This window comes from Dermacentor albipictus, chromosome 2 (assembly GCF_038994185.2).
Source record: "Dermacentor albipictus isolate Rhodes 1998 colony chromosome 2, USDA_Dalb.pri_finalv2, whole genome shotgun sequence".
In the NCBI taxonomy this organism is placed as follows: Eukaryota; Metazoa; Arthropoda; class Arachnida; order Ixodida; family Ixodidae; genus Dermacentor; species Dermacentor albipictus.
In genome coordinates, this window is record NC_091822.1 from 50,941,550 (window position 1) to 50,968,372 (window position 26,823).

General features: G+C 48.1%; 1 protein-coding gene across 3 annotated transcripts; it reads right to left on the reverse strand.

Moving 5' to 3' along the window:
* LOC135904277 (uncharacterized) lies at positions 1-26,065 on the reverse strand. Of its 3 annotated transcripts, XM_065434904.1 has the most exons (6): positions 25,912-26,065; positions 20,036-20,177; positions 13,364-13,396; positions 1,862-1,971; positions 702-725; positions 1-141 (listed from the first exon to the last, which is right to left on the reverse strand). In XM_065434904.1, exons 2-6 carry the CDS (start codon positions 20,134-20,136, stop codon positions 68-70), a joined length of 342 nt encoding a protein of 113 aa, XP_065290976.1. In that variant the 5' UTR covers positions 20,137-20,177; positions 25,912-26,065; the 3' UTR covers positions 1-67. The 3 variants fall into 3 exon arrangements, with proteins under 3 accessions (XP_065290976.1, XP_065290977.1, XP_065290975.1); XM_065434905.1 differs by lacking the exon at positions 702-725; XM_065434903.1 differs by lacking the exon at positions 1-141 and having other exon boundaries at positions 148-725.
* Positions 26,066-26,823: the final 758 nt, after the last annotated feature.

Consider the following 26,823-nt stretch of genomic DNA (forward strand, 5'->3'; position numbering starts at 1 on the left):
TTTCAGTGCATACATGCATTTATTTGCGAAATATATCTAAATTTTCCTTAGCAAAAGCTGATTGTCTTCACAGCCCTTGACAGCGAGACAATAAAGGCCCGGCACCCACGACTGTTGCCTGGAATCCGTCTGCGAAGATTCCTGGAACGAGAGCCGAGCAAACCTTTTGTCAGAAATATGCGACCCACTCAGCGTGCGGCCAAGTGTGGCTCCAGGGCGTGAAATAAGCGTCCTCCCAGTTCCGAAACTACGGAATGTAAGCTTTGCGATCATTCTCCAGAGCTTCGGGACGCTGGGTAATGCCGTGTAAAACCTCGCTAAACGTCCTGGAGTCCACTCACGCAGGGCGTTGGGTGGGCCGCGTGCTTCTAGAAAATGATTAGTACAAGGTTAAGTGCGACGTCACAGAACCAGACGCTTTCGCCAAAGAAAGAAAGGGCGGCGAAACACGCGGAATGCGTAGAGACGCTCTACCTAGTCGAATATTTCCTGGGCATCTGCCAAACGTATTCAGCAGGCACCACGGCAAGAACACGGCAAGCGTTCGTACCGAACCCCTGCGGCTGTTCTTGCGACTAAGCGATGCGCTCCGCAGTTGCATTCGGTGCGCGAGAAAAAAAAGCACAATTGACGCACAAACGGAATATACGACACACAAGGTAGAGTACTCAACGAGAACAAGAAATCATGCGGCCGCTTACTTTTTGCCGACGTTAAAGAAGCGGCTGTTGGGTAGAGAGAAGAGCATGATATGAGACACTTAATGAAGACAAATTGCCTCTCGCTTAGGTCAGCTAATATAGACAAGGAAAACTGAGAAATTTATAAAAACAACTGTCAGGTGCGTAGCATAGAGTGCATTTTAATACATGAATCGCAGCTTAGCAACCACTTCACGAACAACTTCGGCGTACGTGGCGTTTGCCTGTGCTAGTTCTCGCGATCTTTAACTGGCGTTACACCACTATAGAACACGCTGTGCAGTTCCTCCACTGCGTTCAGTCGTAGTGAATTCTAAGGCAATCAGCCCATGGGCGTAGCTTTCTTTATTTTTTTTGCGACCTCACTTGGTATTCTAGGCAATTCGAGAATCGGCAGTCATTTTTGAACTCGAAATGCATTATAGCTCTGACAGTGTGGCACAGGCTGCAGTCTGTTCCGTGGAGTGGAGTGAGTCTATTTTTATCCCGCTTTTACTGCCATCCCAGAACTCTAAGATAGGATCTGATAAGCCTGCACAGTAGGAGTCCTTAAAGAAATATGAGAGGCCAAATGGATGTCAGTGTATGTTCGCGAGTTCTGGATATCTGGTGATGAGTTCATTATGGTGAACATCGACCAGTTCGTCATGAATTACCTGCCGTAAGTCATAATATTGAAACTGTAAGTGGGCAGGTAGCAAACTCATACATACAATGTTACGTTTCCCTATGACAAAGCTTCAGAAACGTCACGTAATGAGTGGCGAGCGTCAAAACAAAGCATGTCATAACGATGCACGACTTCAAAGGAAGTTGGTCGTGAGGACAGTAAAAAAGAATAACTTGATATGCATATGTCCAAACCATATAACCTAAGTTGATGTAGTATTGATGTTTGTGCAATTTTGCCACTTCTGCACGTTGTCTTCCAGGGCTTTTCAGCAACCATGTACGAAGTATTGAAAATAAAGCTACTTCTACGCATTATTGTTCACTGTTCTCCCGAGAAGTTCAAGTTCGCAAATATTAAATAGCATTCTTTCTAGCTACATCAGCGTCACTCGCAGCGATGCCGATGCCCCCCCCCCCCTCCGTCGGAATGATACACTGCACTACACTACGCTACACTACACGCACACCTACGCAGATGCTTCACTCACTGTCACTCGAGAGCAGCGTGAAGAGTATGCCCAACATTGTGAGACTGATGAGCAGGAGCAGGGTGATCATCACGAACAGAACGAAGCGCTCCCGGGTCTGGTCGAGTTCGCTGCGAAAGAAATGAGTACAAGCACGCATTGCTCCAGTCAGCAAACCGATATCGCTCGCAGCTCTACGGAATCTATTTAAGCGTGCAGTAAGCGAGAGATTCATAGGTGCGCTCTTTGTCGCACGAAGTTCAAAAGGCCTTATTTTATAAAAGAGGTTGCTCAAACAGCGACTAATTCATGAGTGGTATTCACAATACAGCGGCACGGTTTCCAGTGAGCCTAGAGATTGCGATTGGAAGCACGGGGCAAAGTGGTCACAAATATCTGATTACCTCATGTGCCTTATTATTATTCTCGGCGTACATTCGAAGAATTCACCGACGCCTTATTATCGAGAAGGAAGTCGAAGTCCCACGGACCGCCCTGATGTCATTCTCAAGTAAGTGGACCGTTTATTTTCGGCACATCGACCACTTTTATATAACGCCACGCCGACACGGCCGCTAAGCCTGACCCTACAAAGCTGGTGGCTTGAGCCCCGCGAGGTTGCCTCTTTTCGGGTTAGAGCTGCAAGATGACAGCGGTGAGCGTAGAAGCAGAGGATATAACGAGAGAACAGTAAGAGGACGAAGCAGGTTGGCGTGTTGTGAAGAGAGGAGGATGTGCCAATGAGCAGACAAAATCTCACGGAAACAAGGATCAGGCAGCGCGCTTCTCATGCGAGAATACATTCAACAATAGGTGGAGCAAGGGACAGAAAGCAAGACAAATAATGGCGGCAAGCAGGATGCCCAGTTCGCCGAAGGCAGAGTACAAGATAATAGTGCGCCCATGTGACGGCTTCTAGGTAACCAGCTATGGGATCAATAGCCTAGAACGCTGCGTGGACAACGCTGCGGGAATGCCAAGGAAGGAAGCGGAATATGACACGGTGTGTGCCAACTACTAACAGAACATTCTGGTGATCAGCACGCCATCGGAAGAGCACGCCGAAAAATACAGAACCACCACTCGACTGAGGATGGGAGACAAGGAGTTCGGAGCCAACGCGTACGAGTCGGCTCCGGAGGATACATCTAAGGGAGTGATAAGAGGAGTAACGCACGAGGTGTCTCCTAGAGAAATATTGGAGATGCTAGTAACACCAAGGAATCTGGCGGCCCTCATGGCCAAAAGGATGGGGAACACCACGAACGTCATCCTTTTCGACGGGCATCACGTCCCAAACTACGTGAGATACGGAAGGGCACTGGTCAAGTGCTCACTATACCGGAAGCAAATAGACATATGCTACCAGTGCGGACGCCTCGGTCACAGACCCGATGTCCACCCGAACCCGAACAGCAGGATATTCAGAGGCTGCGGGATGGAGAACCCTCCGCAGCTCCACGATTGCGAAGTGAAGTGCCAGCTCTGCTGCAGACTACCCTACGGCAGAACGCCGATGTAAGGCCCGATACAAGTTACCATACTTGGTAAAGAGGCGCCGCTGGTAGCGAGCCAGACGAAAGGAAGAAGAAGCGATGTACTACGAAAGGGAAGCTGAGAGACTGTACAGGCCAGGACTGGAAGACTGGAGACAACGGTCGGAACATCGAACGAGAGCTGGATCAGGTCTGGAAGACTTCCCTAAGCTCCAGGAAAGGGAAAGGTACCGCTCGACGTCCAACAACAGAACCAGATCGAGATCGTGGTCCAGATCGAGATCCAGACCCAAGACCAGCAATACCGGACCGCCCGGATCACAGGGGGAGGAGGATCTCAAATCCCAAAAGGAAAGAGCAACGTCATCGGCACTGCGGGACCTTTACAGGTGAGCTGGGCGGACGCGGCTTCCGGGGCGGGCGCGGAGGCAGAGGCTGCTTTTCAACATAGAGTTAAGACGCTAGAGAAAGAATTGGCGCAGATCAGGCAGAGCAATGTTGCGTTTATGGATGAAACTAGAAAACTCAGGGAAGAGAACGACCAAAAGGACTTCTTCTTGGGCAAGTTGGTGCTTAGATTTCCTAGGTATACTTTGTGGCGCAAAATACATTTCTGGAAAAGGGACAGAAGAAAGGGAGACAGTGAAGCGCCAAACTACCAACTGTTTAGTGACAGCCTGAACAAACGTATAGAAGAAAATATAACTTCCGCTCATGCGCAGGGAGCCAAGGTGTGACAGAACAACGTGGTCATGATAACATACTTTGGATGAAGCACATTTCTGCGGAATATAATACGATAGATGAATCGCTGACACAATCAGACCCTTCCTTTTTAATATAAAACGCTTCCAACAACTCCCTTGCAGTTTGGTCCCTACTTCTGCTAAGAATCAATACTCGTTCAAAGCAAGGCCTACAACGACAGGCTTTACAGTGCGCAGGAAGATGCGCGTTCTCACTCTTGCCGCTGCTATTAGCGTGCTCCCACGCTAATAGCATGCTAATAGCATCGGCAAGAGTGAGAACGCGTATCTTTCTGCGCACTGTAAAGCCTGTCGTTGTAGGCCATGCTTTGAACGAGTATTTATTCTTGGCAGAAGTAGGGACCAAACTGCAAGGGAGTTGTTGGAAGCGTTTTATATTAAAAAGAAAGGGTCTGATTGTGTCAGCGATACATCTATCGTATTAAATTCCGCAGAAATGTGGTTCATCCAAAGTATGTTATCATGATCACGTTGTTCTGTCACACCTTGGCTCCCTGCGCATGAGCGGAAGTTGTATTTTTTTCTATACGTTTGTTCAGGCTGTCAATAAACAGCTGGTAGTTTGGCGCTTCACTGTCTCCCTTTCTTCTGTCCCTTTTCCAGAAATGTATTTTGCGCCACAATGTACACCTAGAAAAGAGAACAACCGTTTGAGGAGCGCGAAAGTGCCACGCAACGAGGAAACCTAGCGAGTTATGAGGGAGCAAAAAGACACAGCAATGGAAGAAGACGTAGCACTCACCCACATTAAACGTAAAACCGAGAACGCTCCGATTGAAACCGGAGTAAAGAAACCCAAGCCAGCCACGACGCTCCAAGAAAGACAGGAGGAATTTGAACAGAAAATCGAAGCCAGCATCAAACAGAATGAATAAACTAGAACAACTGGATATGAGGCTTGAGCCAAAGATAGAGGCAAAGATAAAGGCGCTAGGAACGGCGATACTATAGCAAGTGCGACAAATGATGGCCGAATTCGAAGCGAAACTAGCAATATGGAGACCGCAAACAAATAGGGGAGGACCGATTAAAACGGCCATCAAGCCGTACACTAGGCCCCCGGTGCCCTCCGAGGGATTAGGAAACCTGTAACGCCGCCATGAACAGACGAAATAGAGACACGATTTGGCAATGGAATGACATAGGATATGATCGAAAAGATACATTCCGCAACACCTTAAAGACAAAGAAAACCCGGATATTAATATGATGCGAGAAACGCACGGGCTGGCAAAATTGTCGGGATACAAGGCTTTTGGTACTGGCAAAGGGAGACGAAGGTGCTAACGACGTTGGTAAAGCGAAATCATTCGGTCGTGCAACACGACAAGGATGTTAAGTTAATCGATCACATTCTTATCGAACTCATACCCGTGCGGAAAACGAAGGACAGTCTCTTCGTATTTAATAGTTATAGCAGTCCAAAATGCAAACACCATAAATTTCAAACGCTATTTAAAAGAAGCCCTAGCCATAGCGGACAACCGAACGGTAGTGATTGGAGGCAATTTTAACGCCCAACACGCGGCATGGGGATACAAAATCGAAGCTCAAAAAGGCAGGAATCTCTGGCTAGACGCGCAACAGGAAGGCCTGACCATCGTGACCGACCCATCGGTTCCCACTAGAATAGGTAACAGCGTTTGCGCTGATACTACGCCAGATTTAACGTTCACCAAAAACACACGGGACACGCAGTGGACAAATACGAAACACGACTTTGGGAGCGATCCCAATATACTAGAAATAACAGTAAGGGCAGGACCGCGCAAGACAAAGGGCAGACAACTTAAGATCGTCGACTGGGACAAATTCCGGAAAATAAGGGAGGAGGCCGACGACATGACACAAGGTATTGGGGATTGGACCGAAAAACTAAAGGGAGATATGGCGGCAGCTACGAAAACGGTCCTGCCGGAGGCGCATTTAGATTACGTGGACAATAAGCTTCTACACATATGGTAAGCTAAGGCAGGGTTGCATCGGAGATGGAAAGAACAAAAACACAACCGGACGCTTCGTAGAAAGATAAGCAAATTGAACAGGGACATAGAACAGTACGCCCAGCAGCTATGCAGACAACAGTGGGAACAAAAATGCAACGACATGGACAGTCAGATAGGAATGGAAAAAAACTTGGAACATCCTTCGATATTTGTTAGGACGGACGGGACCAAGTCGGCACATAGGCAAGATATAAGTCGGCTAATACAAGCGTACCTGGGGACAGAGCAGGACTTCCTCAAGGAATTTGAGAAAAGATACATCTCGCAAGCGATGCCCGTCATACACCCTCACTACACAGGGCAGGTAAATGATGAATTAGACAGCAAAATCAGCGAGTCAGAAGTCAGGGCATCCCTATAGAAACTCAATACCAAGTCCGCACCTCGCCTAGACGGGGTAACGAATAAAACGCTAAGGAACTTGGACGATGAGTCTATAACTAAGTTAACAGAATATATTAACGGATGCTGGGAGGCCGGGCAGATTCCACAGCAATGGAAGACGGCACAAATCGTGTTAATACTTACACCGGGCAGGCGACTGCAGATTTATAATTTGAAACACATATCTCTCACTTCTTGCGTGGGGAAACTCATGGAGCACGTGGTCCTAGCGAGGATAACCACCTACCTCGAGACAGGGACGCGCTCCCAAACACGATGATAGGATTCAGAAGAAATCTCTCAGCCCAGGACGCTCTATTACAACTAAAACATCAGATCATAGAAGATTCGGGAAGATCGACAAAGGCAATTCTCAGGTTGGACCTAAAAAAGGCCTTCGATAACGTAACACATGCAACAATACTAGATAGAGTAGGAGAACTAGGACTGGGAAAACGGACGTACGATTATGTACGCAATTTACTAACGGGCAGAAAGGCACCGATCACATAGTGGACCTAGTTTCGGAGGAGATCGAGATAGGCAGTGCAGATACGCCACAGGGCTCGGTCTTATCACCGATGCTATTCAATCTGGCGCTAATCGGGCTGCTAGCCAAGCTACGAGAAATCGAGGGACTCAACCATACCTAATACGCTGACGATATCACCTGATGGGTGAGAAACGGAAGCGATGGGCAAATAGAACAAACGCTTCAAGCAGCGCTCGAAACAATCGAACGATATCTAGAGGGGACAGGGCTAACCTGCTCGGCAGGGAAATCGGAGCTGTTACTGTACAGACCGACTCGCAGAGGTCGCAAACCAGGCAACTACGAGGAATATCTCACCCATAGAGACGAGATACAGTTAAATACAGGTAACTACAGGGAAGATCTCACCGATAGAGACAAGATACAATGAAAGACGGCCGATGGGAAATCCATACCTAAAGTAGACAGGATCAGGGTATTGGGGCTCCTCATCGAAGTCAAGGGCAACATTCGAGAAACCATCAGAAGACTGGAAGGAACTGTAGCGCAAATCATGAGGCTAATCAGGAGGATATCAAACAAACATAGCGGGATGAGAGAGGAAAACACGATCAGGATAATAGAGGCCTTCGTAATAAGTATAACAGTATACGTAGCACCGTACTTAAAATGGCAGGTTGCGGAAAAGATCCAACTAGAATGGCTCATTCGGAAAATATTCAGACTAGCCATAGGGCTACCGATCAGTACCAGCACGGACAAGCTGCTACAATTAGGCCTCCACAACACGATAGCCGAGCTCATTTAAGCGCATTGTACGGCACAATATGAACGCCTCTCTAAGACTAGAACCGGCAGACACATCCTAGAGAGACTAGACATAGGTTGCCACACACAACACGGTGTGAAAGTGTACATCCCAAGAGAGACGAAGGAAACAATGGTAATACCCCCAATACCAAAGAACATGCACCCAGAACACAATAAGGACACACGAGAGAACAGAGCGAAGCAGATACAAAAGAAATTCGGCAGAGACAAGAACGCAGTCTTCGTAGATGCAGCTCGATACAGTCGCAGACGAGGGTTTACGGCAGCCGTAATCGATAGCGAGAAACAGTGTAAGACGTGCGAGACGATACGCACCACAAATAACGAGATAGCTGAAGAAGTAGCCATAGCGCTCGCAGTAGCTCAGACTAACGCAACCGTGATAGTCAGCGACTCTCAGACGGCAATAGGAAACTTTACCAACGGCCGAATCTCCCCGAAGGCACTACACATTCTTCTTCCAGGAGGCCAAAATTTCAAAAGAAAGGTGTACATCACATGGACACCCGCTCGCACCCTCGCGCAGGGCGGCAACAACGAGGCGGCACACGACGTGGCTCGAGGGCTTACGTACCGAGCCGCAGTCGCAAGCGACGCCCGGCACCCTCCGGACGTGACGGGGCAGTAAATGAGTGGGAGGACAGAATGACAACATATAATGACATTACGAAACACTATAGGTTACAGGCCCACGACCTCACCCACGACCTCACCAATATTCGCATGACCTCACCCAAAATTGACAAAAAAGCAGTCTGTCGCATGGCGGCAGTTACAAACTAGGACGTATTCGAATCCTGCGCTCTTGCACATCATATATCCGGATATGTATCAAATGGACAAATGCAACACATGCGAATCCAGAGCCACTCTGGAGCATGTATTATGGGAATGCCGAGGGATACACATATATAACGAGAACGCGGCCTCTAGCAACAGCCTTCGCACGCGCTGGGAAGCCGCGCTGCTCAGCCCCGCCCTCGAGCATCAACTATGGGCCGTCCAGCGGGCCGAGGATGCCGCCAGGACCCACGAACTCCCGGCCGTCCCCTAGGCGGGGCCTTTGGCACTCCCCACCAACTCGCAGGACACGAAATGAAGTTATTTCCGCCTCCTCCTCCTCCTCCTCATGTGCCTTCAGTTCATCGACTTGCATGTCCGCCTCTATTTATGGGGATGGCGTGATTAGAGCAGCGACATGGAGACTTCAACGTGTTAAAGAGACGCTAAAGATAAGAATTTCCGTTGTGTAAGCGAATCAGCCCTCAACAAGGCCAAAATTCCGCTTTGGCAAGAGGTTCGGAGAGCCATAAAAGATGAAAAAACGAAAGCCGGGCCCCGCCACTGCCTTGAGTTTCCCGCACCACCATGCCACGACATAATAGACTGACGGCATCTGCCTGAGCCTCGTCAATTTTCTATCATGGACTACGCTGTACTTCAAGAGAGCCAATGAATGAACCTAGCAAGCTGAAAGCACTTTTTCTAAGCCCCAGTGGAAAAAATACTGGCAAATACAAGTAATTCGAAATTCATGACGTCACACTGACGTAACGCCACTCCGGTGACGGTCCAAAATTCCAACTGACATTCGGCTGTTATTTTTCGTTTGGGGTTCACTGTATTACCGTGAAATTAACGAAAATAGTGTTTTGGAATCATAACTGGTCAGCGTAAGCCACTTCAATGTTTACTGTCCTTATATTAATTTGATTGCGCAGCAAATACACTTAGCAGCTTCAACTAAGGGAGAATAAGAGGCGCGTAGAAACTTCTGGTGAATAGCTTAAGCTAGAAGAAGCATATTGTATATAAACAGATCTACCGCGGTCCATTAGTCACGGGTGACTTAGGAGAACGTTTTGTTTACACGGGTTCATATACCGCACCAGGAATTGCTTCTTGAGTGAAGTGATTTGATTATATCGAGGATGACATTGACTTAGCGTCTTGAAGACAAAGAAAAGCTACGCGGAAAACCGAAGACTGACAGGTGCTCATGCTACACAATAGCGACTGTAATTTATTATGGCTAATGCCTTCTATTTATGCGATAAGTGTACGGTGAAGTCTGCATACCACCGACTCTACAATCTGTGACTTCTAGTGATCTTTTTTTGCAATTAGTTTTTCTTGGCATGTAGTTCTTCCTATCTCTATCTTCCTATCTCTATCCTCCTATCTCATCAAACATTATTTATCATGTACGTTTATTTATCTGCCCCTTTCTACTATGTACTTCCATGTAAAGCATAGCAGAATCCAGTGCCTCCCTCCCGGACACCCACACAGACGCCATCTCTCTTCTCTGATGTGCCTCTGTACGTCTCGTGAAATGACGTGATCAAGACAGGGTACAGTTGTGCTGTCAATAAAATGAATGTCAACCAGCTACACTAATCCACTATGCCTCTGCAGACCAATGTTGTCGTGATTCTTTTAGAGTGACACAAAAATATCGCTAAATTTTCGCTGAAATTTATTGCAGTGTCGCTAAAGCTTTTTAGTCAATCTTAGGTAACGCAGGTGCTTTGGAACACTATGCTGCAGGCTAACGTAGAGTATATCATTTAACAAAACGTCTCAGGTTTGTCTATGGTCAATTTCAGTTTGGAATAACGAATTTGCCAGCAGTGTGTAGTAATCTTTATTTTGCCAATCTGCTTGCATAACACTGCCGATGACAGCTAAGGTTCAGCGTTTTCCTTCACAATGCGAAGTTGCAAAGGCGGCACGATCCAAAAGTACACGAGTAATCTTATCTTCCTTGCACCGCAACGTCACGTGGATCACATTATCGCCGCATGTTTTCTACATCTCAGCGGTCATCAACGGATATGATACCGTCCTGCGACGCACATTTGGTAGCATGTTAACGCTACGACGTAGAGTACGTGACCCTTATGCAGATCGAATGCCATGGTTTCGACTCTTTGTCTACTTGAATGCTCCACGCAGTATTGATTTGTCCAAAACACAAGAGATTCGTATGAACGGACCCACCTGCTAAAATATCTACTCCTTCTGCAGTCGACCTGTCTTGCTTTCAGCTGCTGCGTTCAAAATCTCATCACAAAATTGAGTGCAACAGATTATAGGAATTTGCTGTAACTCTTGCAATGTCCGCCACTCAAACGTAGCTCGTGAAAATGCAGAACAATTTCGTTAGGACCCATTTATTTTGGTTTCGTAAATGCTCTTTTTTTAATAGCATTTTGCGAGCGTGGTGTGAATTATATTAATGCCACAAATGTGAAGGCGACCATTATTTCATCACGCTCACAGAGCCAACGTTTCATACAACCCATCTCGGCCACATACATGTTGGACTTGAATAACAAAGTGTCCTCCACAGGGTCATTTTCGACGCAACATTCCGAAATTCAAAGCCGCTAAAATGTCGCCAATTGTTCTGCTATGTAGCTTAAAAGGTCGCCGGTCACGAAATAGAAAAATGTGTCACTAAACTTACAATAAGATCGCTAATTCTAGCGACAATGTTTCTAAAACGGCAATATACTGCTTTCCTTTCCTGCTCAATGACTCTGACCCAGCTATCACGGAAGCCCATTTAAATCAGAACATAGCTATCGCATTAAAACCCCGTCGATAGACATTTATTCTGAAGGACCAGCCCACCCACGTGGTTACACTGTATCCTGGACAAGCGCGCGTTACAAACCGTATTTAAGATTTGGGTACTTATTGCTACAATAAAGGTATACAGTCGCAGCGGAAAAAGATTAGCGCAAGGGACTGGTGGCCGGAGCGGAAAAAATTGCGGCACGCGGATCTAGTTGTTCCCGAGCGCGGTGACAGCGACAGTGCCAGGAACATTCCATTTTTCAAAGCAGGGGTGCCTAGCAGTAACCGACCCGTTTTAAAGCCTGCATTTCGAAAGCTGTCATATGCCTCAGTTTCCGGCTAAGTTATGCATCAGCGTGGCTGCGATAAAGAAACTACCATCAATAATACCGGCCGCGCATAAAAAAAAAATATAATAGTAGGCGACCCTAGTCTTTGACTTTGGTGTCTCTCAGCGGCACTCGCCCCTCGGCGTTGGTGCTCTTTAGTTTAACTTGAGCCGAACGCAGAGCACGAACTGGACTCAGAGACAACTGTTTTCCGTTAATTTTCCAGTTAAATAGCATGCCCCCTCTTTGTGTGTGACTCATTTGTGACGTCATTACTTCCGCTTTCTACTTCCGGGTTTATATTAATTTCGTCAAAGTCGTGCTCATGGGGCGGGTCCCTGAAGTCCACGATTCTGTGCTTTTGTGTGCGGTAATCCGTGATTTCTAATTCTAATTAATCTAGACACTTCAGTAACTCAAGTTGTAACTAAACTTATGCTCTGATATTATATATATTATGAAACCCACGAATTTTGTACTGTACTGTTGTTTTGCAATTTTTTTCGGACTTATGTTGAATTTCAGCCCCGGTCGTTTCACGAGGCGAACGGGAAGGGCTGGCCAAGACACAAGAGTGTCACTCGATGCTCGTGCCACTAATAAATGGGCTTACGTGCGCAGCTACGTTGGCGCATAGCTTGGCAGAAAAGTGAGGCATATGATAGCTTTCGAAAGGACAGGTTTAAGATGGGTCGGTTTCTGCCAGCTACTCCTGCTTTCGAAAATGGAATGTGCCCGACACCGTCGCTATCGGCGGGCTCAGGAACAACAGCGCCACCTGTCGCGATTGCGCCGCGCCGGCCCTCCAACCAGGTCATTTGAGCTAAGGTTTCCTTCCGCTGGGAATGTACGTATTTGCGCGCGTACAGCACAGGTGTTCGCGCAATATCCTCGCGATGACTCATTCTTCATCGGATTAGGATCGATCCCGCCATGCCTTCGATTGATAGCCTTCTGGTTTGGCCCGTGATACGAAGCTAGTCTAGTAACGTTGATACGAACCGCGAGAAAGCTCTTGTCAGGACACGCATACCTGCACAGCCACGTGATTACACTGCCTCCCTAAAATGTCCGTGCTTTAAACCGCCTTTTCATACTCAGATTAAGATCTATTCTTACACGACACGGCTAACATATTAGAACCTGCCGTAATCACTGCCCCATGCTTAACGAGCGACTTGCGGCGCCTGCGCTAACATTGCAAACGAATAGACTTCGGCACACATCCAACGTCACCCAGCGGTACATTGTTCGGGACTCTCTAGTTGACGATGCGTATGCGTCCAATAAGTGTTCCTTGCAATTCCGTGTACCGTTGCTAGAAGGACGCGATGACGCGAGCCAAAAGGTAATTTCTCCGAGAGAAATCTGTCACTCGGACAAAGCAAATAACCCAAGCTGGCATTCATCTCAAACTCTAGCATCGTTATTTTCTAGCTTATCTAAGTATTCGCGGTATTATTGGCGCCTTTGTTTACTCCAAAATGCCAGACCACAATTTTGCTATACAGAACTTTGTCTCATCGTTTTTCTGAGTTATCTTCGAAACCTTCACCGCGAAGTCAGGCGTCACAATGAGAGAAAGCCCGCAAAGAACAGCCTTGTAGACTAACAATTGCGCCATCCACTCACGTGGTCTCTTGCGAAACGACGGCGAGGTTCCTCCTGGAAAGAAAAAGAAATGAAGGAAATTGCATGGCTTAGTGAACATACCGGATAAATTCCTTGTAGCTTTTTCCCCAGCAAAGGATCAGCCACGTTATTACGACGCACTTCGTCAGCAATATTGACTTCAGAATGTGATAACAAAAGTTGGGCTGCGTAAGTTCCCCAGACGCATAATATGCTTCCCTGCCAGCCCCGCGATTTCATTTTAGTACTGTTCTACGAGAGAACCTGAAATGAATACCCATATATCTTCAGCATTCATCGATAGATTGATTTGCCCAGAGTAACAAACAACACGGAATACACAGAAGCACACACGGACCGCGGTGACTCTAAACTAAATATTTAATGAACACGACGTAAATGTGAATGTGAATACGCATACAATACAAAAACTGGCGGTCTTAATTACACGGCGATCTTATACATACGTAGCGACTTGAACAAAAGAATAATCATCTGCCATGGGATGTGGTGTTGAGCTGCTAAGCACGAGCTGGCGGGCTCGAATCCCGGACACGGCGGACACAATTAGATGGGGCTGAAAACCCCCGTGTGCTCATACTTAAGTGCACGGTAATGAACCCCAAGTATACTTGAAATTTCTGGAGTCTCCCACTACGGCGCGCCTCATAATGAGATCGTGGTATTGGCACGTAAAATGCCCCATTTTAATTTTTTCGAGGAATAATCGTTGACACTAATCGCTTTAGTAAGAACAGTTTGAAGCGCATCAGCCAGCCGTCTATTTCCTTAAGCGATAAGGAGAACTAATTCTTCGAAAAACACGCAAAACCAACAGATTGCGTTACCTTTCGTGCTTTTTGTTCTTACCATGGTTTTTACTGCGCATGCGTACGCGCTTTCGCGTTTACGTCGTGTTCAATGAATATTCAGTTGAGAGTCGGCGTTGTCTGCTTTGTCGTCCACGTTTTTCTTGCAGTGGCCAAGTCAATTGCAAGATGAAGCAAGGCCGACTAGCCTGGCGGTCAGTTCAGTCAACATTACGATAAGAATTATATGGACACTCAAGGCGCATTTTTGCCCTCGTCGCCGCCGTGATGTACTGTATAAAGCCCAGGGGCGATAACACCGTCGTCGCGCGCCGTACGCTGTACGTGCGAGTGAAAGCGTACGATGGTGAGCCCACGATCGCAACTGAATCTCGCACGCTCACGGGAGGAAAGTGGGCAGGAAGCGCGCCGTCTTCCGTCCCGCCCAAAGAACCAGGTGGAGGGGACGCATGGGGGAGGGCTTGTACTTGGGCAGCAAAACGTATAGCGCGGCCACGCGCGATCGCGCGGGCTTTATTTGCAAAACGATCTGCTTCAGAGGCAGAGTCTAGGTGGGCCGAAGGCTCGTAACTTTGCGCGTGCTGTGTTCTCACCGCTCAGTTTGCGTTAAGCAATAGACAGCCCGAAAGTCACGTCGCTCGCTGCTGTAGCCGCGCGCTTCTCACGCCGGCGTTTTGACTGCGAGTGTCCGCGGTCGTGGAGTGTGATCTTTGACTGTGCGCGCTGACACCACGCATGTTAAATCATTTAGTAAGCGAGTGTTTACAAGTTTATACGGTAACTAAAACCATTATCTTTACTTACTTGGCTTTACTTTACTCTGGCTGTCTACTAATTTGTTATTGGAAGCGATGCTTCGTCCTTCGGGGGAAACTGATACTTCTTTCTTCAGTATATTTTAAATCAAGGCGAGAAACCGACAATCAGTAAACAGTGCGTATACACAAGATTTTTTTTGTTCTAGCTTTGGTTTTCAGTGCTAGCCTCAGCTTAATTTGACGACGTCAAAGCCACAAGCTTTTCTTCACGGAGGCGTTACATGTGTGTTGTTGTTTTTTTTACTCGTTTATTGGTGCAACCGACCCACTGATCTGTACAACGATGCCGCTGGATAGCGCATTGAGTGCCTTTTAACGAAGGCACCTGAAGCATGAGCTAGTTATCCTGGAAGTCAGTGCTTCTCAATTTTGCAGTGGTACTTCGCATGCACGAGAGTAGCCTTTCTCCTTTTCTTCCATTAAATTACCTGCCTGTTGCGCCTTAATCTGCCAAAGCCAGTGGTAAAATGTTTTTCGAAACGCCCAGAATTTGCCATCGACGCGCCTACAGCATCGCTTACATGAGCGATGTGCGCTGGAAACACACGTGATTGCGAAAACGTCCTAATATAAGGAAAATAACTATTGCACACGGGTTCTGATTATTCTAGAGACTCTCACCAGACTGAAAGAGACAACAGCCTCTAAAACTCGGCATACCGCGAGTAAAAGGCTGTCAAAGCACATTCACGCGAAAGCGGAGTGTCTAAACGGCCAAGCGGATTTTCAACGCGGTGAGGTGGTGAGCGCGCGGGCGTGTTGAGACCGGACGAATAACCTGGCTGCCCGAGCCGCTGAGGAGGCGGAGCACCTAGCGTTTTCCTAGCGCATGTGTCACCATCTCGTCGCACCGGTTGACCGTCCTCACCGTGCACGTGCCAGCGTCGTCAGCAAGCCACCGTCGTCTGGCGTTGCGACTGCCTGCGGCAAAGCGGAGAGCTCTGGCGAGCGTAAAAAAAATCTGCCAGCGAGCAATCGGGCTCATCGCCTCGTTTTCCGCCCGCTTTTAGCGGCCTGGCGAGGAAGTTTACCCGCTTTCAGCCTGCCCGCTTTGGCCGCTCCGCCTTTGGTGCGAATACAGAGGCTAGAAGGTCCTCTTACAGCCGCCATATTATCCGACCGCGCGTACCCTACTTCCGGGACAAGCTGCTGCCCCATGCCACACTTCCGCTGACTTGACCTGCGCACGGCTTGGCGAGCTGGGATGCTGTTCCCAGCATAACATAGTAGAGATCCGTGGGCCGATAAATCTAACAGCACCAACAATTCTTACAGGTCAACATTCAGCACAGACACGAAGTTCACTCGGTAAGATAGCTGCTGACGACATTGTCGGGGTCAATCAGTGTTGGCAGGAACGAGTTGGCAGAGTTGATTTGGTAACTGTGATATATGCTGCAACGCTAAAAAAAGGAAGAGGAGAAGAAAACACGCAGATGAAGACAAGAAACGCAGGACGAGCGTTCTCTTTCGGACAAGGGATATGAGTATTTGTTTAGCCCGTGGGGGCGCATCCCGCTGTCCATGAAGGTTTCCTTGTATTTGAGGCTTTTGTGTTGCTTCCTTTTTTGCTGCCTTTTTGCTTTGTCCGCCATTATTATTGCTGGTCGCGGGTTCCATGAATTTTTGTTGTGGTGTTTTCCAATCGTCTATATATACGTTGTTTTCCAATAATATCTTCAGATGAAATTCAGCGCTCGTCCTGTATTCCTCGTCTTCGTCTTAATCATTCTTGCGCTGCAACAAGATATGTTACTATGATCCTTATTATTACTGTCTGCGCACCTTTTGACATCTATTGCCAAGAAACGAAGCAATTCTGACATATTTGTGGTAATGAAGGGCTCCCAGCTATTTCACATGAGAAGCAATGACTGAAATTTTCGTTCAGCGCTAAAAGCTAAGCTGCGAAAACAGCCGCGGCTATCCTCACTAATTTCGGTAAGCGCCGATCACGTGTTCTCAAGGCCGAAGAAATGAATACTTTAGCTTATCGCGGCAAACAATGCCCTAAACGTACGACGCAGTGTGAGGTGTTGTAGGAATGCTGCAGCAGCTCTTGGAATTCCTCTTCTCGCAGTCAAGCAGGGGGGCATGTGCGCTTGAGCCGATTCGCATAAGCGCTTGAGCGGATTTGTCTGCTCGCGCTACACAGCTTGATCGGTTACTCCACGGCTCTCAAACGACAGTCCGAATTGGTGAGAGGTTGCATCCTGCGGGTGCGAAGGGTGGCAGGCGAGGTCGAGAAGGGCATGGGCTCGATGCCCGCCGTTTTCTGCCGCATCCAATTTTGGAGGTCAAGTCGCAGAGCCCGTGTCACCCTACCCTGCCCAGAGGAGAAGCGTGTGTCCTCCTCTTCTTGCCCGGCCGCGTATTTGTCAAGCTGCGTCCAGATCAGACGGTGACTGCAGCAGCTTCGCACGGTAGAGACAACAAACACATACAGGGAGATCTCCGGTGTTTCTGTGCTGGGGGCCACGGTTCCAAACCGACCATCGGACGTTCTAGAGCGAAGCTGGCTTTGCAACCATCCAGGACTTTCCTGATCATGCCTGCTATATGCTGCTGCTGTATTGCCCAGTAGCTTACACATTTACAAAAATCTGAATAACATGCCCGACGGTGGGATGGAACCTCACCTCCCTTCACCCCCCCCCCTCACAGCAAAGGAGCCCGATGCTCTAACCACCAGGTTGTAGCCGCCTTCTAACCACAGCACCCGCACTTCCATCGTGCCAACGCAAACCAGCTCTGTGAGATGATCGCCCCGTGTGTCCCATTGCGTGGCACGGGGGGATGCGCGAAAGCACATGTAGGTACGCCGATTTCGTAAAAAAAGTGGAATAAAAGGGACAAAATTTTTGAGTTTGATTATGTATTACAGAATTCATTATAGAATTGACGAAAGCTCTTCACATAGATTTCAGGATGTGCTATGGATCTAGATTTCTTTTTTTGTTCTTACAATTATTTACTTAATTTATTTCTAGGCCAACTAGTGTGATCTAGCATACCATGTAGGCGGGAAAGGGCAACCTACTAACTAACGACAAAGTCGAGAAATCAGCAAAAATAAGCTATTTCTCGAAAATGACACTACATTTCAACTATTTATCTCGGGACTTCCAAGCCGGCAGGCTGATTTAGCGCCACCTACTTTGTGAAAGCCGACAAAAGATTTTCGCCTAAATTCTGTCCCTTTAGGTCAAGAAGCGCCAAAAGAAATAGCTGCATGATGTCAACAATAACGACAAGACAGCACTTGTACCTTTCCTCAGCTCGAGATCAGGATGAAGGATGGCTGATTCTACCGTTCATTTCTTGCTGCGGAGGCGAAGAGCAAAGAACACGGGCGAATAAAAATTAAATCGGAACGCTTGGGCACTGTCATGCGGGCCGCCTCGGTTAGCCGCAGGTGCCGTTCGGTAAACGTACCGGAGTCCAGTGAATCCTTCCCATGCGCATGAGAAGAAAGTAAGACGGTGATTCTATGTGAAACTCTTATGCCAAATACCCAGAGCACGCTAAACTCACGACGCGCGCGTTCGTGGCAGCCAATACGAGTACCGATAACGTTATGCCAATGCACTCAATTTTCTCATGCGGTCGCGACGAACAGCCAGCAAACTACTGAAGTTGCCATAAAGAAATAAAAACCGGGCAGTTTCGTCCGAATTAAGGAGCACTGAAGCGAAGGCTCAGTGTTTCGTTGACGCTCCGCGGTCGGGGCTCTACAAATACGCGGCGACGTCGCGCTTACGCGACACAGAACGCAAGATGACTGCGACGCAGCAGTAAAAGGGCTCTAGCTGCAAGTAGGCTTGTCGTGATGCTGGCAAAATGAGCGGCGGCACCACCAGCGTTGCCGGCGTCGCACCTCCAAGGGGCAAGACATCAGAGCGAAAGAAAACAGTAAGCGCTTGCAGCTAGAAGTGTGCTGTGCGTTCCGCTCGGAGCACACTATGCACCACGGTGTGTTATGCACAGATCTGAGCTGCAATGCAGAATTTGTGCGCATAACGCTCATGACAGCAGTGAGAGGCGTAACGCTGGCCTGTGGGGTCGGAGTGATGTTCTCTAAGGTTCGACCTCGCGGACGGTTCATTTCGAATGCTACTAAAATGTTGATTGGCTGGAGCTGCACGAGCGGGAAGGAGCCAAGCGTCCCCAGACTCTCTCCTACATGCTCGTACAGCTCCAACCAATCGGCGGCGGCCGAAATGAACAGTCCACTAGCTGGGCACTTACAGAATATCAACCCACCACGTGACATCGCTGCAGAACCGACTGAGTGGAGCATGAGGGTAATTCCGCTTGGGTTGCAAGTTTTTGCCGCTGCAGGCACTTCGCGTGTATGGAGACCTTCCAATGCTCCACGTGCGGGCCGCGCGCATATGCGTCGATATCGCGACAGCACGACGGGAGCGCCAACGGCGACGGCGCAAATGTGCCTCGAGAGTCCGTGTAATTCTATCGCAATAGAATCTCCCAAGCCTTCGTATTGGGCCTACAACCAAGAGGTACCGCCTAGCCAGCGCGTTCCAAAAAAATATTTTCCTAAGAAATTTCAGACGTTCGCCGAGGCCATGGTATTTATATTTTTGGCTGTAAAGAGTGAAAGTGCACGTACGGTCATGTTCCAGCCTCGTTTTGTGTTCCTTCACTTTCCAGTTTACAACGTCCGGGTAGCCGCGTGTCACAATGCACCAAATCTACGTGACGCTATTACGCAGTAGGGAACATACGCGAAAAAAATTAAGAAGTAAAGAGAACAGCACGAGCACCCACTAAAATTGAAACGGGAAGCAGCAAATATAAAGTTGAACCTTCGAGTTTTGTTTTAAAGGCCGCAATTGGCAAGCTCATGCGCGAAGTTCTCGCGCACAAAACGACACGGGTACTTTACTTATCTCAGCCACTTCGCCCTTCTCGAGTTAACGTCGCGTGTGACAGGTGTTCACAGTGCGGGGGCATACACGACCAGAAACGGAAGCCGAAGCGGCAAGGCTCTGGAGGGCGCTCACGTGTATGCGCTGCGGCTGACGGTTTCGTTGGGGGAAGGCGACGACGTGGGCAACGTGACCGTCGGTGCGACGGCCGCCGCGGTCGCTGGCGAGTCGGCCATGGTGACGATCTTGCAGTCTTTCCTTCCCAGTCAGGGCTCCCCTGCGCAAGCGAAGAGCCAGGCGAGATGGACGAGAGCGGTAACTTGCAGCTGAGTGAGAATATTACTGTAGGTACTGATATGCTACGTAACCGTAACGTCGTAGCACAAGGCCACGGCATTCGAATGATGAAACCCGCGCATTTAGTAAATACAAGCGTCTCCCTATCATGCAAGAATGCTACAGCAAAAGTAATAACATGAAAAAGAAAAAGACTGCAAGGTCAACGCCAACGAAATCATCCGCGAAAGGTCTAATGTCATAATGTAGTAAGGCTAAGTCATTGTCGCTGAGGTGCGCGCAATAAATGTTCTAGGCAAACGTCAATCTCGCCCTTTGACCACAATACGAAGAAAAGGTTCTGTAGAAATTTAATGGTAATTGCGAGTGAAACGCGTAAGCGTCATGCGGCACCTCTTTGAGGCCCCGGATGCATGATTTAAACCACTTTCACAACGTTGCAGAGTGCTGTTCGGGAGCTCCCTCGACCCACATCCTGCCTCTTCCGGGAGAACACAGTGAAAAGGACGGTGGTCCGGAGCAGACCATCGTCAGTTGCATTCTGCATATATACAGGGTGTTTCACGTAACTTCAGTCAAGCGTTAAAAATAAGGAAATGCCGCGTAGCTGAACTGAACAAATGTAATGTTTGCCGTAGCTTGAAGATGCTCGGATTATTTTTTGCTTTGGACCTCGTAATATAGCCAGCACGAATGGATAAACTTCGCTCTAGGAACTTTGCCTGTGTTTCCGGGCTCCTTTCACGCTGAAAAAAAAAACACTTTTATGAAGCACGTATTGAGCAACAGTGTGTGTGTGTGTGTGCGTGTGCGTGTGTGTGTGTGTGTGTGTGTGTGTGTGTGTGTGTGTGTGTGTGTGTGTGTGTGTGTGTGTGTGTGTGTGTGTGTGTGTGTGTGTGTGTGTGTGTGTGTGTGTGTGTGTGTGTGTGTGTGTGTGTGTGTGTGTGAGCGGCACAGACCGTAAACGCTCAGCAAAAAAACATGAACAATTAAGCCCACTTACTATCCAATAATGTGTTTGGCGTGCCTGCTTGCGAAAGGGAGTTTTTTGTGCTGCACTGTGTCTTCAGCATGCATTGTGACTGGCACCCCTCTTACAACTATGGCGTACACATACGCGAAAGCCAAGTGGTACTTTCTGGTGCCACTTCGTGTTTTTGTCTCTTTTATCGTCTCGCGCGTTCCCTCCGGTAGCTTCCCAAGTCATGAATAACCAACTGGCCTACACCCACTCTCCGCTATGTCACTTTCCCATCGACAAGTTCTGAACCCTTGAAGAGAGAGAGAATACACGTTTAGTATCGGTGCCAAATATTTTGGCCTTCAGCATTCACTCTTCTTCAGAATTTACCAGGATGAAATCCACCAAGGTTTTCACAGCTGTGGCCCGAAATTTCGTCAGGAATTGAATTTTATTTCTCGTTCATTCAAACGAGGGTTCATTCCAACGAAACGATCCGCTCCTCATGAATTTGGCTGGACCGTTGCGGGTCTCTCGTTCATATATTGGGTCTTTATGTGTTGAGTGGCTCGGTATTCTCACAGAGGGTGTTTGTTATTGGGGTGCCGCGGGATCGGATCCCTGCCTGCCATGGCGGCCGCATCGCGATGGGGTCGAAATGCAAAAACAACCGTGTACTGAGATTTTGGAGCTCGGTAAAGAACCCCAGGCCAATTCATCCCAGAACCCCAGGTCACAATTCATCCGGAGTCCCCACTACGGCGTGCCTCACAATCAGATCGTCGATTTGGCATGCAAAGCCCAAGAATTTAATTTTAATTTTGTTAATTTTGTGTGCTTTGCATTTTCAGCTTTTCGGTTCACCTTGTAGTCTATGAACATAGAGTTTATTGCTTACTGCGAAAAATGTGCCGCTTTACGCTTTCCTATGAAAACTCCTACGCGTCTGGCTGGTGTTCTGCATGGACTCGCAAGGGTGGTGTGGCCTCGTAGTTCCTACAGAAGCGTTTTGTATTGCTGTATTCTGCGTTTCAGGATTCGTGTTCTTTGATATCAGTAGCGTAGATATTCTCGGAAGTGCGAACCACGCAAGCGACGTTCTGGAATCGGCGGGAGGTTCCGGAACCCCGCGCAGCGTCAGCGTCTTCGACCAGACGTGTAGCGTCTCAATGACAGCGTCTGGAAACGCTAGCAGTCACGAGGGAACAACCCGGGAACGCTCCCCTTACCACCGTGGTACCACGCAGTGCAACCGGTACCACCGCACGACGGTACCAGGGTTCTTCTAGGGTTCCTTATGGTCGTGGAACTTGTCCGAAAGTTTCACATAGAGCCAGAAGGTGGCACCAGAGGCGCTGGCCAAAGTAGAAGGGGAGCAATCTGCCGCGCCAGAAGGCCGTCTGCGCTATCATGCAAATATTTCACGAGGAAAGGCACTTCTAGCATTTATTTCTCGGTGTTCGTAGAGTGAACATGCAACGGGAACTTTTGGCTAAATAATCTCACGTGCGATGCGTTTGTGCTGAAATTATACACGGCACCATTATATCATTGACGTGGCCCCACTCCCCACTAGTAACAACTGTTTCGGTCGGCTGTCTTACGCTTACACTTTGTTTAGTTATCAGATAAGCTATATTTATTTGTTTAGCGAGTTCATTCAGTTACTTATTAGTTGATTAGTTGATTAGTTAGGAAGGTAATGATATATGATTAGTTATTGTAGTTGGGTATTTTATAATTTAGTGAATAATTTTGGTAGTTGCCAAGTAGGAAGGCGTCGGGCGTCCGCTTCGACGCCCTCCCACTTGGCCACGGTGCGGCCACTGTGGGCGCTGTGTGAAGCGCACCAATGGGTGGTGTCCAAAGCCCGATCTCTATTGCGTGTTTTCGACTAGTACAGTAGCGTCCCGCGCCTTCAGCTAGCAAAAGCATAACTTTAAAACACGCATTTTAAATCCAGAGGTCCCCACGCCATACGAGGCCTGGTTTTGGACACTGCCTATAGCGTTACAAGGGACGTAATCGAGAGTTCGACGGATGGCCGTCTGGGTCGGGACGAAACTTGACAAAGAAAGAGGTACACCGATCAGATTTAAAAAAAGTTTCCTTTGGTCAGTGCGCGTCTTTCTATGTCACATTACTAGGGAATTTCGTGACCTCATCAAGAGTACTGATGCACGCTAACGGTACTGCATCACCATGGCGTTCTTACAGCTATCTTAGAGAGCACTGTCTTCGCGACCGGCCCACAAAAACAGCTAGGCAGTCCCAAATACATCACCCGTTCCGAATGAACGCTAAACGCTTTAACATATAAAGCTTCGAGTGTCGCTAGTTGTACCGCGACCGCTTGATCGAAATGCAACATTGTCGTGGTCGTACAGAACTGGTCAATTTCTCACAGCCTCATCTTCGTTGTCGCGGCAGCCTACCGAGCCTTTTGTGACGAGTGCAAAATGCCGACCTCAAATGCGGTCGGCGTCTTTTACGGGGTTTCGTGGAAGACGACTTAGTTGCCGGATCGCGTTATGATTTGTTCGCGGTAAGGGATTTCGGAGGCAATACCGACAGACTTCGGTCGGTCACCGAATATCTTCGCGGAGAGGGCCATTTAGGCGTAGTTACCTTGCCGCCGAATCGGATTCCGCGCCTCCCTCTGACGCCGAGTGTTTGATTCTGAACGTTTGCCTGCTAGTTAAAGCTATTACTGTCTGAGGCTGGTTGCAATTTCGCAACAGAACATCAACCAGCGATCCCAAGTACCAGTCTTTGAAACGCGGTCTGTGTTAGACTCGAAGAATAATTAGCAAATATAATTATAACTGCAACATTGTTCGGCTAGAAGCGCCATTCGGAAGAATTTGAAAACCGGCTCAATGGTTTTGATAACGCTCAAAGCGATGACGGAGCGCAATTTCAAAATCAATAATAGCTTAGTTGAATGCGGCAGACATGCTCTCGATGGTGCCCTCTCAAGTAGCATAATACCGCAGTATTTAAATAACAGATGCGGATGGATTCTCTCCTCTTTCTCCCATGCCTTGTAGGCATTCGCGCCGTCAGCTAAAACTGGCTGCTGACATTTCTAACACCAAATCAAAACAAGTTCATCTAAATCTAAGGGATATCGCTTGACTCACGTATGTTTTGCCCTGCATAGCCGTTGCTGTAGTATAAAGTTCGACACCGAAGATTCTACACATTGAACTCATTCGTCTAGCATTATTTGCCAGATATAAGAAATCAGACAGCGCGTCTCTATGCAACGATAAACACGTACGACTGTAGGTGTAATACGGAAGCCGTGAAATTCACCTAACGCTTGTAGAGAAAAAAGAATAGATGGCACATGGGCGCTATAGTAAAAATGTTTTAGTGAAAGAGTACACCTCCTCGTTACAAAGCTTCCAGTACTCTATGCAGTAAATATTTACAAATGGCCTCATCATATTACTATTGCAAAAGACGACGCTGCTCAAATAGGGCTGCCTGCATTACTGCGGTCGGAAAGGCACGATCCGGTACGGCAGTTCTCGCGGCAATTAATTTCCGAAAGTTAGACCATGAAACGCGCTCGCGGTGAAATGCGTAATTTTTAACTACTTTAGCAGCAACTATTGAAGAATTTAACATGGCCTTCCTCGTGTGCTCCAGTTAACCTATTTTGCAGAAAAAAACTCGCCGGTACAAGGAAATGTTGCAATCCAAATCATATTTGAGTAAGTGCGGTAGCGGCGGTAGCGAATGACCTGCGCACAGTCTTGGCGCGTGTAGCATTGAGCTCTGTCACGAGGACGAAGGTGGTGTAGGATGCTAGTCAACGGAGGAATACAGTCGAAATATAAACACATCTTGTGAATTTAAATCTCTCTCTCTGTCTCTCTCTCTCTCTGTCTATATATATATATATATATATATATATATATATATATATATATATATATATATATATATATATATATATATATATATATATATATATATATATATATATATTTAAGGGTACCATACGCGCTATGTCACAGTTTAAAATGAAGTAGCGCACTAGCGGAAATGAACTTACACTTTACTGATCCCTTTCTTTACCCCTAACAAAAATGATTCGGTACAGATACAAATGAAGATAATTCGGCGATTCTACAAGCTTAATTGCCATCCACCAGAGGGTAGCTCCAACAACTTGTCCATCTTACAAGCTCGTGCAAGTGGCTTGTTGGGCGTGTTGGTACATGGTACACGTAAGGGAACGCCAGCAAACGGAAAGGACAACCAGAAAGAAAACAGCGGCTAAGAGACGCATCAAATAACAGGAATGGTGGTCGCCTCGCAACCGACTTCCTCTGAAACGACGTCCCGCAAGACAACCCCGAGCACGGGTAACAGCGGTGCAAGTCACTTTAAGGTAATAAACCTAGCTAAACGCGCCAATTTTTATCTTGCAGTGCTGTCACGCGTGCTCCATTTAGACTTGTGGGACTCATTTTCTGCGAAGTAGTCTGTCTTTTAGTCCCGACAATCTTCTAGCGCCTTTGTCTCCCTAACAGTTTTTACTCGTATTGTTCTGGCCTTGCTGGCATTCCCTTACGTAATAGTAGCCTTAAAAGCAGACCTAGCTGCTGATTTGACACGTCCTCACTACATCACTAGCTGTGTACGCTTTCTACTGGGCCATTAACGAGCTCATTCAAAGAGGATGCTATGCAGAGCGGCGGCACTGCATGGCTGACGGCTCGGCGATGCGTGAGCCTACCTGTGGCAACGGCTCACGAGACAGCCTTCTGGCGCCGCTGATCCTTCGTCCAGCCGCGCGGTACCCGGGGCAGCCAGGCCGCACATCGGTGCTTCCCGAGGTTCGAATGCAGGGCCGCGCAGACCGTGGCCCGTGATACGTGCTGTGCGCGCGCACGGCCTTCTTCTTCTGCGTCTTTGCTCACGGCGAGAGAGCGCGTGGCTATTTTTTTTTACAAGCGACTTAATGAACCTATAAGTGCGTAATTAAAATCATGCGAATATCTACACAGTACGCTGTCGCTCGGTAACTTAATTCAATGATGCCCTTTGTTTACTCGACGCCCTTGCATGTTGCGAAAAAATAAGCCGGCTGCCCTATTTTAGTGCGACATCGGCGGGTTCTCGCAGTGGACGTTTATTTGGTTTGGTTTAGCTTGTTGCCTTGTGGAATATGGCTCAACTCAATACCGGGAATCGGCCATCATTTCGGCGGTAGCAGAAAAGGAACGGGAAGAACTTTTAAATATCAAATTCGCAAATTAAGAAGAAGACGTTGAATGGAGAAAGAACATCCGCGGACGCAAAAGCACTTGTGAAGTTGTGCATGCGAAAGCATTAGTGTCCATTTGAACGCGGTAGAGCGGTCCGTCGCATTTTGCACTGCTCGTAAGGTACCACAGCGGTACGTGCTGTCCTAGCCGGCAAGCAGCAGCCGCCTGCGGTGATGGCTCCGGCACCGCGCGCCGACTTCCGAGAGCTCGAGTGAGGGTGACGTGGCGTCGCGGCCCTTCCCTCTCGTCTCACGCAACACCTGGCGCGCTATTGCGACAGCAGTCCCCTTTCGCCAGCTCTGCTCCGTCGATGCGCCCTGGTGACGTGGCGTCGCAGCCAATGGGACTTTGGGTTCAGTTGCGCTGCTACAGAATACAGG

Bases quoted from the DNA above. Each gene is read 5' to 3' on its own strand.
- LOC135904277 (XM_065434903.1), bottom strand. From the start codon at position 25,997: ATGTGCGGCCTGGCTGCCCCGGGTACCGCGCGGCTGGACGAAGGATCA. The intron at 20,178-25,911 runs GTAGGCTCACGC...TCGCTTGCGCAG, and splicing joins CTCGTGAGCCGTTGCCACAG to GGGAGCCCTGACTGGGAAGG. The intron at 1,972-13,363 runs GTGAGTGGATGG...TTTCTTTCGCAG, and splicing joins GTCGTTTCGCAAGAGACCAC to CGAACTCGACCAGACCCGGG.